Here is a 12,669-nt window from a genome sequence, read left to right on the forward strand (position 1 = left end):
AGACAGACAGACAAGGTCATACACACATATATATATTAGGTTGGTGCAAAAATAATGTTGTTTTTGGACATTGAACTTCAAAAGATCATAACTCCTTTCATAATAAACTTTATTAATCGAAATAACAACCATTAGAATCGACACATTTTTTGCCAACGAGAAACAAGTTTGTTTATCCCATTAGCATAGAAATCCGGAGTTCTGGAAGCGATGAAGTCATTGAAGACTGATTTGGTATCATCTCGGCTTTTTAAGCATTTTTCATGCAGGAAGTTGACAAGATGCTTAAAAAAATGATAATCAGTGTGCGAGAGGTCCGGTGAATATGGCGGATGAGTCTCATAGCCCAATTTGTTCAGCTTCTGCAGGGTCAGTTGAGCAACATGCAGGCGAGCATTGTCATGGAGGAGAATTTGTCCCTTCATATTGACCAATCTTGGGCACATACGTTGGAGCTTCTGGTGTATTTTGTCAATTTGTCGGCAGTACTTCTTCACCGTAATCATCTCGCCCAGGTGCAATTTCAGCTTCAAGAAGTGTTGTGGAGCTTCTCCAGCATCAAACCACTGTGCTGAACGTCACCGGTGTTTGTAGAGGATCCACTTCTCATCACACGTCACAATTTGCTCGAGAAAGGGGTTGTTTTTGTTGCACAGAAGGAACGTAGAAAACACCTCAAAATGACGATTTTTTTAATTATCGTTCAATTTATCCAACTTTTTACTTCCCTATTTGCTTTAAATCGTGAACGACTGTTGAGTGGTCGACCTCGAGTTCAACAGCAACTTCTCATCTGGCTTTGTGAGAATCAGCTACAATTAAGGCTTTCAAATGTTTTATCAACCGCAGTCAGTTGACTGCAACCATCTTCATCTTTGAGGCTCTCATCACCATAGAGAAATTTTTTGAACCACCGTTGTGCCACATGTTCGTTAGTGGTTCCTGGACCAAACGCATCTTTGATATCACAAGCTGTCTTGGCAGCTTTTTAGCCTAGTTTGAACTGAAACAAGAAAATTGTGCGGATTTTAATTTTTCCATGGTGTCGAAGAGCCTTAAAAAAAAAATGAATGGAGAGATTGAAAATGATAACAAAAAATTGAAAATGGTAACAAAAACATGATTCGATAGAGTGAAAAACATGCTTCAAAATGATATATAACATTGCTATATATATATATATATATATATATATATATATATATATATATATATATATATATTTATATCAATGAATTGATTCAGAAGTCCTATGATATTGTTTTTGCACCAACCTAATATACATATATATATACCTGTAGGTATACAAGAATAATTACTATTTAATTATATATATATAATTACTATTTAATTATATATATATATAATATATATTTAATTATATATATATATAATTACTATTTAATTATATATATATATATATATATAGAGAGAGAGAGAGAGATTTATAAGGAATGAATAGAGGTAAGATTTATATCAATTTATTCTAGATATAAATTTTACATCTATTGTATGCTGTGCTTCTATAAATCATAAGTTTTTAAAACTAAGCTCGGTTTTTATTTGCATTATATATCTTTTGCTTATAATTTCTGACAATGCTTGAAAAAAAAAGATGGCGGTTGCTCAGAATTCACCCTCTATTAAAAAATGTACAGAAAAATTTTTATGATTTAAATACCCGAAAAAAAATCATATCCCAAAAATCATATAAATTTATCAAGTAGGTTTAATTTTATAAAGAAAATCGTTTTTAAATGATTTAAAGCAATTAATGAGAAGTAGGCATTACAAGGCTAATCTTGTAAGTTTGAATTATTGTTGAGTTATCTTACTTTTTAAGATGGTGATGCAAGACAGTTTCTTTTTGGTTACTTATAAAATTTGATTTTCTTAGTCTATATCTTTTAAAAGTGAGAATGTGTGTGTGTTAGGACACTTCTCAACCTATATACTCAACAAATTTTTGATTTACAGATTTGAAATTTAGTATATAGGGTATTTGAACATGTGGAAAGCTTTTTAATCAGTTTTTATCCAGAAAAAACGCTGCTAATGGGTCAAATCAAAATTGAAAAAATGGTACCTGGGTGGGGAGGGGGGTCACTGAATTTTATCTATTTGTCAACTGTTTCATGACGTTTGAAAACATTTTTTAAAGATCTCAGCAAGCTGGTCTAATGGTTATCATACTTGAATCACTGCCTTTAGTTTTGGTTTTGATCTCAGCTCGAGTATTTTTTTTTTTTTTTACATACAAGAGAAAACATAATACTCACATGCACATATCTCACTTTTGTTTTTTTTAAGGAATTTAATGTTACCTTTAATACCGGACAACACCGGGTACATCTTCTAGTTAAAAATAACACTATTTGATCAATTTACTTGATTTTTGGAATATATTTTTATTTTGTCATGGTGATGTATATCATCAGATTAAAAAAAAAAATTGTTTTTTAATATAGGGTAAATTCTGAACAAGAACCAAAAAAAACCCTAAAATTTTCTTTTTGTCTATTGTGCAGTTCCGATGACCGGAGAATCCGCCAACATCATCATAACAAGTACAGCAATTTCAACCGGAGCAGAACACCTTGTGCCAGCCAATTTGACAAATGCAATTGCATCTTCTTCATCCAATGCTCCAGTCTCATCGTCGACTCCCAGCACAAACTTTAACACTGGAGGAATTGCTACAACTATGGTCACTGACAGAAGTCATGGTAACAGCATCAACTCTAAGAATTCTAATTCTCTTCGGTCAGACGCTACAATACTTGCCTCTCCCAAATAATTGCTGTGGTTATGGCAGATGCGAATATTGTAGTCATTTTGGTTGAGTTTCTTAACCGTGAACGGAATTGTTGAATTGAATGTCTTAGTGTTTTTAGCATGCATTCATAATGACAGAAACAAAGATGTTCTGACTGCATAACAGATGTATGAAAATGGAGAACGAAATGGTTTATCTCTTCTCTTTTCTTAACACCTCTTCCTTTAGTTTCATTTAGTTCTATTTCAAAAAAAGATACACCTTTTTCTTCCTTTACACCATTTTCTACTTCCATTAATTTTTCAAATTTCAAGATGGAATCCTACACAAAAGAAGAAAGGTAAAATACAGAAATGAAATTAGACGCATACAATTATAATAGCGAGGAATTTAGTGATTGGAAAGTTATAATTACAAAATGAATTTTGAACATATATATATATATTAAATACTTTATGTTGATATCAAATATTAACATATACTTCTTAAATTCTATAAAAGATGACAGAAATATTCATTGTTATTTATTTTTTTATTTAATTGGCAAGAAGGACCATAAATTATTATTTTTAACTTAGTCTCATAATTGACGAAGGTCTAGTATGACCGAAATATTTTCTTTTCACGTTCTATAAAAAGATATCATTTTTCCGTTTCTACCTCCTGCCAAGTAAATAAAAAATAGTGTTTTTGCCATCTTATATATTTCTCAATAACGATTAATCTGTATAAATAGCATATAAATATCTGACAGAGTGAAATTAATAATGGAGTTGAAAACTGTTTTGATTTGTTTTTTGTTTATATATATATATATATATATATATATATATATATATATATATTGATATCATTTTTAATGGCAAATCTTGTTATGAATGCAAATTTTATATTTGTGTAAAAAGAAGAGAGAGGAGGAGGTCAGAGTAGATGTTAATCTGGGTGCAAATTGATGTTTATTTATTAAAATTGAATCTCAATCCAAGGATCACCTCATCAAATTCAGTTTCCATGTTATTTGTAATTGTTTTTTTGTTTTTAATGAGATTGTTTGATTTTCTGATGATTGAGATTTCGTTTTACTAGATCAGCATCTGTCCGCACCTCGACTACTTTTACTGTTTACTCACATTCAAAAAAAAAAAAATAGTCATTTTCTCATTGAGTTTACACAAAAAGTATCAAAACAGTCTTTCACGTTTTTAGTAATTATGTGTTGTAACGCAACATTTATTTTTCAAGCAGATTTTTGTTGAGTAAGACGTTCTCTATTGATTTGATCCACTGATCATTTTTCTACTTGCAAGTCAAATTCTTTTCCAAAATTCATGTTATTGTCTTTTTTAGTTGAAAGTATAAGAAAAAAAAAAGAAGAAACTTCCAGATAACAACATGACTTTTGACAGCAATATGTATTTACATTGCAGTATAATTTGTGTAAGTTTGAAAAAAATGATCAACCGATTGAATAAACACACATACACGATTTAGTATAAGGATAAAATCAACAGAATATGTGTGTAGAAAAGTTAACGAAAGATTGGATTAAAATCAAAGCATCAATCGACTAATATTTTGTTTCATTTATTGACAAAACATTTTCCGAATAAAAGCAAGATGGTATTTTGGATATTCCCTTGTTTCTTGTACAAAATGTCTTAAAAATGCCATCTGCTTTCCCATGAAAGGTTTATACCAATAAAAGAAACAAAATGTAAGTCTGCTTTTTTTTTTTATGTAATTCTTATTTTATATATCTTGTTTGCTTTTCATTTAATCATATATATATATATATATATATATATATATAAAATATATTGTATTACAGAAGATAGGATCATATCAAACATGATACCATTGGTTTTGAACTGTTAAAGCTAATAAAACAACCTACTGTTAGCTTTCATCAGCCATGCAAGCTTATGGTAGGTTGTTTACATTACATTGTTTTATCTTAAGCTGTAACAGTTTGAAATCAATTCTATCATATTTGATATGTTCTGATTTTCTGTAACACAATAAATAAATATTATGCACTTATTACTCAATAACTGAGCGTTTTGTTTAATTTATTTTTCCCAAACTAAAAGATTTCATTATATATTAATTTTTGTTACTTAAATGTGTAATTTGACATGAATTTATTTAGTAAGATAAAAGAAAACACTGAACACATGGATTGAATTGTAAGTCTACAACATTGATATTTTATTAAATATTTTCTACAATCAATATTCAAATCTACTTAGGCGTAAAAAACCCAATGACTTGGTCTACCACGTTTTGCAGTTTCTTTTTATCCATGAAGTTGTCAGTTTATAATATGTGTGTAAGAGGTGTGTGTGTGTCTGTATAATGGGTACAAGCATTAAAAAAAAAAAAAATAGCAAATAATTCTGGTTAGTTTCAGTGAATTATCACTTCTTAAAGGATTTTCTTTCAGCAGAGAAGTGAAGAATAGAATTGAAATGCAGTTGGACAGTTCACTAAAATGGACATTTCCATAAACATTTATGTTTGATGGGATCTTAACATTGTCTACAAAAGATTTTTTTTCTATCTCCTGAATGCAACAAGAAATGCAAGTTATTTTAAAATTAAAAGTGACTCAGCATAATTCAAGAATTTAACGGGGGTTTTCTCGCTATACAAATCTTTTTTTCTTTAAAATCTCGAGTCAACTTGATGACGCTTCTCTTTAATTTTGAAGGCTATTTACATTTCCAGTTGACAACTTTTGTAAAGAAAAAAGAATGTTTATTAGTGAAATCTTTTGTAGATATTGTAAAGAAAAAAGAATGTTTATTAGTGAAATCTTTTGTAGATATTGTAAAGAAGTGAGATGCATAACTTGAATGATAATTCCTTGATGTGTGTTTGAAAATGATTTTGTGAAGAGATTATAGTGCTGGTGTAGATTGGTAATTAACTTTTTTATTTTTATTGCGGACAATTATCCTCATCTTTTCTTAATTGTTTCACGGCGTTTCGGCCAACTATTCTTCTGGCCTTCGTCAGGTGGTAACCGCGACGGGATAGGAACTCTGAATCTCATGACTACATCCACTGCAATTACTGCTTTCCGTAGTTGTCGTCTCACCACGTTTTGACCAAGTAAGCCTCTGGCCGGCTTTGGGTAGGATTGAAACCGCTATCTTCAGACGATTCTCACTTGGAACTGTAGAGATTCAACATCTCTATCCACTGCGTCACGGGCCTCGAAGCGCAGTTGATAGAGACGTTGAATCTCTATGGTTCCAGGTGAGAATTGTCTGAAGATAGCAGTTTCAATCCTACCCAAAGCCGGCCAGAGGCTTACTTGGCCAAAACGTGGTGAGACGACAACAACTACAGAAAGCAGTGATTGCAGTGGGTTCAGTCAGGAGATTCAGAGTTCCTATCCCGTCGAAGTTACCACCTGATGTCCGAAACGTCGTGAAAAAACTAAGAAAAGATGAGGATAATAGTCCGCAATAAAAAATAAAAAAATTAATAAATAATACTCATCTTTAATAATGAATTCCAATTAAATAATATAGATTGGTAATCTTTTCAACAAACACATTTCAAGTGAAAACATTATTACGTACATACGTGTCATGTCGAAATCAGTACAATTTCCAACAATTACGAAAAATGATTTAGTAGGAGATATGCTAGATGCATTTTTAACAAGAAAATCATCCACAATTACATTCTGACATATTGTGTTTAAAGATGTTGGATCCTTAGCCAAGGGAGATAAGTCAGTTTGCCATACAGAATTAGTTGCACAATTCTTCCACATTAAAACAATAAAACTCAATAATTTAATAAATTCTATTTTTACTTCAAATTATTTTTGTACTGGATCATTTTTCCATAATTTTGTTTTAATTTATACTAATTTCGACATGACACATAAGTACATAATATTTTTACCTGAAATCTATACAAGCAATGAGATTATTTTACTAGAATTAATCAACTTTATTCTTAAGTAAATCTGTGTATAGAAATCTTGTTTAAATGAATTTTCTTGTTAATATTTTGAAATTTGTGTGATTGAGCTCGCATATATCCAGTTTATATTTTTACATTGTTATTATTATTAAACCATTTATGAATTTTTCCGAACAATCTAACTCCATTTCTGTTGCCTTTTTTCTACAGTTTTTCTTCAGTTTTTTGTCTTTCTTCAGCTTATTTCAATTTCACATAATCTACCTCGAATAAATATAATTTGTTATTGGTTCAAATTATCAACTTAGCATTTCTTGTGCCATCATGACGTCAATGTGCAAGAAGCGATGGGTTAGGGTCATTTGAAATTTCCAACCAATTCTATTTATGACTATATCTTATGAATTATCTTAATTGCAAATATATATATGCACCCTCCAGACACAAATATTTAATCTCTATATTAATTTGTGTGACCACTTGTGTTTCTCACTGCTATGTGACTTGCTTGTTTTTATGGGTTTTTTTTTATTATTAATCAAATATTTATTGAAATCAGGAGTGAAATAGCATAAAATAAATTTTTAAAAATTCTATTTAAAAATATAATTTAATTATAAAATTATATTCACCATAAATCATAAATTATTTTTTGTAAATAAGTCATTTAAATGTTTTATTAATAGTTAAAAAAAAATGAATAACTTTTTGATCTATCAAAATTTGCAAAAAAAATTGAAAGCATTTAAACTGTTAAATAGAAATAAAAATCAACAGCAAATGTTAAAAACTTGAAGTTATGGAATCCGATAATGTAATAAATAACCCTTATCCCTGAGTGGCTTCCGAGCCTTGATAAGTGATGACCTCCATGTAAAAAAATAAATAAATAAAAATAAAAATTGAAACATTATTTTAACAAATTAGTTCTAATTATAGATTTAAAAATCTTCAATTAATAATTTAATGACTAAATGATATTGTAATAATTAAATCCAACTTGAAAAACAAACACATTTAAAAAGAAATAATAATTTGGTAAAAAACAAAACTGGCAAAATTAAAAGACATAAAGAAAAAAGTAAAATAAGATGAAATTAATGATTCCCAAACAACAATAGGTTAAGTTCAGCTATTAGTTTCATAAATAAATAGAAAAAAAGATTGTACTGTAAATTTTATTTAAACGCCATTCTCATAAAATTTATCTACAAAGTTGTTTCTTAGAAATATGCCAAAAAAAAAAACTTACCTTGCAAAACCTTATGTAAAGTAAACATTCTTTTTTTTTTATTAAATGCCATTTCTTTATATTTTTATAATAGAGATTTGGTGTTTTTTTTTCTCTAATGTAAGTTGTCAGCAGTGAAAATACATTTTCAAAGATGGTACATCATGAATCAAAATTTATTTTCAAAGATTTGTTATCTCATGAAAAAAAAAATCCATTAAGTTTTTAATGGAAAATTTTAAAAAATTCTAGAACATTTTTGATTGAAAGTTTATGAAATATTAAAAAAAAAAAAAATGAATAGTTTAAATGTTAACAATACTAATGGATAAAAAAAAACAAAAAAACATTGTAAATAAAATAACCCAAATCGAAAATTTACTTTCATTGGTTTTGTATAAACGATTGTGCAAATAAAATGCAGAAAATGTTTTGTTTTTTTTACAGTAAAAATTTAAAATTTAAGATAAATGCTAAAATATAATAAACTAAATTCTATATTTCAACACCTTTTATAAGTTAAAATATTAATAGAAATTCAACCATCTCTATAAACGTAAAACCTGATTTAAAGTCAAATGGATGATAGATAAGTTTCTTAACTCTTTGGGGTTATAGAGCGCCACATTATTAAAGACAGCATATCTTGAGCAAGAATAGCCTGACAGCACCCATACCTCTCCAGGCTTCACATCACATACATCACCTGGTATTACCAAATAGTTATCCATTTTAGTTCTAACTAGGCTTAATGAGGCTTAACTTTGGACATCTAATGGGAAAGGTGTCAACATGATTTTGCCATATATAAAGTAAAATAAGCATTAATTAATGTAATTAGTTTGATTTTAAAAAAAATGTAATTTTATTTTTATTAAGCCTATTAAATATAATTTCATTAAAAAAAAAAATAATATAATTTTTTATTAAGCCTATTAAATATAATTTGATTTTAAAGAAAATATCTTATAAAAAAATTTTTTTAAGCTTACTAAATATTTTTTACTAAGAGGGTGCATATATTTTCTAGTAGACATAATTGCACATTAATAATCCATATAAATGGCAGTCCATTTCAAATTAAACTGTATTGATTGCACTATTATGGATGTTGATAATGGAGGATTTGCCAGATATGACACATTCATGTTATTTCTAAAGATTTATTTTTCCCTATTAATGGTGTTAATGAGTATTTGCAGATTTTGGTTTGGTCTGCAACATATGATAATTTTGCAGATAATTTTGCTTTTTAATTTAGAGGAGGTGCTCATGTTCATGGTCAGTTGCTTCAAATACCTGAATCTAATGTTTATTGCCACGGGTAAGGGATGATATCGATGTCTGAATCAACAATGCCTGGTATGTATTCAGTTACCTACAATTGTCTACGATATTGATACTAGATTACAATAGGCGCTGGTTTCGATTATCTTTTTCTATGGCTGTGAGACCTGGTCGATGAGAGCTGTGGGTCTCAAAAGGCTGGTAGTATTTAATCTTTACTGCCTCTGCTGAATTCTGTGGTGGGTCTGTTTGTAGCATTTCATCTCCAATACCTAAATCGGGACACTATGCAGAATTATCCCCCTCAGCCAAGCTCTTTTGAAACAAAGACTTTGCTGGTTTAACCATCCTGCGCTTCACAACTTAGGAAAGTTCATCTAAGAAACTATAGTTCCAGAACAACTTCAAGGTTGGTGAAGATGCCCAGGAGGCCGGCTAAAAACGTGGTTACACACCATCAAAACCAACATCAAACCTAGTTCTGGCCCACAGTTCTACAGTGTCTGCTGCTGGTGCAGGGACTGGCTGTCCATCACTGTCTTGGCTGCTGCATGCATGGTCTGCATTCATCTGCAACACTGTGTGTTCAATGAGAGGAACCATCTCAACCCATTCTGAGTGAAGATTGCCTCATGTCAAGATGCACATGCACACTTCCTCGAAAATAAGTGTAAATACTTTGTTTTTATTTCTATATGTTGAAGTCCGAAAACCGAAAACCGTGGGAGAAGATTAACTTAGGTCTACTGCTCATCTCCTAAATATATATATATATACCTACAAAATTATCTGCAAAAAATTACTCAGCTACACCACAAAAAGAATCACTAATCATGAATTGCCAAAAAGATTACTAAACAACGAAAAAAACCTGAACGCATAAATATTTGGTGTGCATATCAACACTTGCAATACATGACAGACAATAATTCTCAATGTTTTAGATTTACACAATTCAGTTTTGGAAGAAATATGACATAGTTTTCGTTACAGATGTTGAATCTTCATTATATTTTTGTTATATATTCTAAGCAACAGTTCCATATGTATTCTGCTGTGTTTAGTTTCTGCTGACTGTGCATCATAAGTGGATTTCTAAAAGAAATGTATTTCTACGTAATTGCATGTTGTATCGAAATTGGTAAAAATTCTAAAAATTATGAAAAAAGATTGGGTAGAAAAATATAACTACAAGAAAAAAATCATCATCATCATCAATCAATCGTGACGGGTATGATTGTTCTCCCGTCAATGAGATTGAATCTGGTCATTTGTGGGTCCTCAGATGGTGTGCAGGCCGATCCTTGACCTGCAGACTTTATTGCAGTGGAGGCATGTGTGGGTGGTCGACTGGGTAATGGAAGAGGTAGGAGGAGCTGTGTTGGTAGTAGATCTTTCCTTTCTCTGCTTCCTCCTGTTTTCTGTAGCTCTGATCAAATAATGCAGTTGTGGCGGTTTAGTTTCATACTGTCAATTCTGTATGACAAACTGACTTATCTCCCTTGTTTTCACTTCACTTTTGCTATTTCAATTTCAAAAATGATGGATCAAAATAATTAAAAAAAATTTTTTTTGTAATTTTTGGAAATTACACTAATTTTCGACATGACACATAAGTAAATAGTGTTTTTATTTAAAATGTATTATTAGAATTTTTTTTAGATATCCACTTATAATGCACAGACACCTAGTTTCCTTAGACTTCACTGTTTCTATGCGACAAATATCTGGACTTTTCACCAAAGATGATTTTGTGTATGTATGTGTGTGTGTGCATGGTTTTTTTCTTTCATTCCAGATAAGTTAAAACAGACTTTCCTCCAATTCTCTGTTTTATCAGAAGTGGTGCCAACGCAATGGTTATCATGCATGCCATGTTTGAGTTGCATCACATACCTCTGTAAAGTTATAAACTTGGTCTATTCTTCACTCAGCTATCGGTTAAATAGTAGGTTGAACTAGATTCTTGGTCTTTGGTAAAGCAACTTATTTAGAAACTCTAAAATAACACCAGTTGTAATTCTAAAAAACTACCAATTGTATCAATCTCTTTGAAAAATTGTCATGAAAAGCAAGAGAATTACCCAAAGTGGCATAATTGCCAAAATTGTGAGGACAGCATTAAAAAGTAAGTTTTCCAGCAAGTCTGACTTTTTAGAAAATGATTGGTTTCAACATTTCTGAATTTTTGAGATGAAGAGTGATAATTTGGATTATTTGAAAGACTGTTCTCATCTTGAGTGTTATTTTCATAATTTTTCAGTCAGTGTCATCTCTAGCCTTTGTCAGATGTATCTTGTTGAACTCCAGAATCTTTCTGGCAAACTCGGGAATCTGCACGGGATTTCAAACGGAATCCTTTATTTAATCCACTGGGGTAGCATGCTCTCGTTCCATCAGCTATGACTGGGTAGAAGTCCTAAGTAATTCGTAATTGTATTTTGAGTGTGACCTGTACTTTACCAAGTACTTTATCTACTATGCCAAAGACACGTTGCATAGTGGATAAAGTACTTGGTAAAATTTAAGTTGTAAAGTTACACTCTTCTGAAGGTTGAAGGTTCAATCCTTAGTGCGGGTAACACTCAAAATACAATTGCGAATTAAATAGGACTTCTACACAGTCATAACTGAAGGAACGAAAGTATGCTACCTTGTGAATTAAATAAAGGGTTTTGTTTGAAATTCTGTGCAGAATCCCGAGTTTGACAAGATACACCTGAAGAAAGTCAGAGATTACACTGAGTGAATCATTGTTAAAATTACAAGACTTTATTTGACTTAACATTAAGGATGTTGTGTAGACGTATTTTACTATGAAAACCATTTTTTTTCTTTTTTTTTTTGCATTTATCCCAAAACTCTTTTAATAAAAGAGATGTTATATGTAGTAATAAATGCTGATGTCAGAACAGCAATTTTAATTTTTTGTCTTGGAAACAGACCAGGTTGGATAATTGTTCTATCAAAGAATGCTACGAATGTTCTTAATTTATTTTGACGGAATTAATTTTTTGTTTTCGATTTAAAAAAAAAAAAAAAAAAAAAAAAAAAAAAAAATTAAGATTATTATCAAATGAATGCCATGTTTTCAGATTATAAAATATTTAAAAAAAAAAAAAATGACTTGTTCAATTTTTAGAGGGGTTTTATTTTCTTATGTAAGTTTAATGAGATGATCCGTCAGAAATCATCTTGTGGAGGGATCATTTGATTTCAAATTTATGTATAACATTTTTTTTTTTTTTTTCATATGCACCTATGTTATGCCCTTCTTTTTTTTTGGTGTGTGGGGGGGGGGTAGCTGATATATCCAGAAAAAAAATTTGATGCCTTTTCCATTGTAAACATTATGGATGCTTTAATAGTTTACATGTGTCCCCTCACTCTAAAAAAAAAAATTGTATATTTTCTTGGTGGGACCATTTATTTG

General features: G+C 30.2%; 1 protein-coding gene across 1 annotated transcript in view; it reads left to right on the forward strand.

The window, feature by feature from the left end:
- LOC145284936 (cyclic AMP-dependent transcription factor ATF-7-like) overlaps positions 1-3,115 on the forward strand; it is a 122,004-nt gene extending 118,889 nt beyond the window's left edge. The window contains exon 11 of the mRNA XM_080134034.1: positions 2,529-3,115. Within this exon, the coding sequence (XP_079990160.1) occupies positions 2,529-2,797 (269 nt within the window). The 3' untranslated portion in view covers positions 2,798-3,115. The remainder of the gene's footprint in view (positions 1-2,528) is intronic.
- Positions 3,116-12,669: the final 9,554 nt, after the last annotated feature.

Source organism: Euprymna scolopes, chromosome 9 (assembly GCF_053919585.1).
Source record: "Euprymna scolopes isolate OS-2025 chromosome 9, ASM5391958v1, whole genome shotgun sequence".
Lineage (NCBI taxonomy): Eukaryota > Metazoa > Mollusca > Cephalopoda > Sepiida > Sepiolidae > Euprymna > Euprymna scolopes.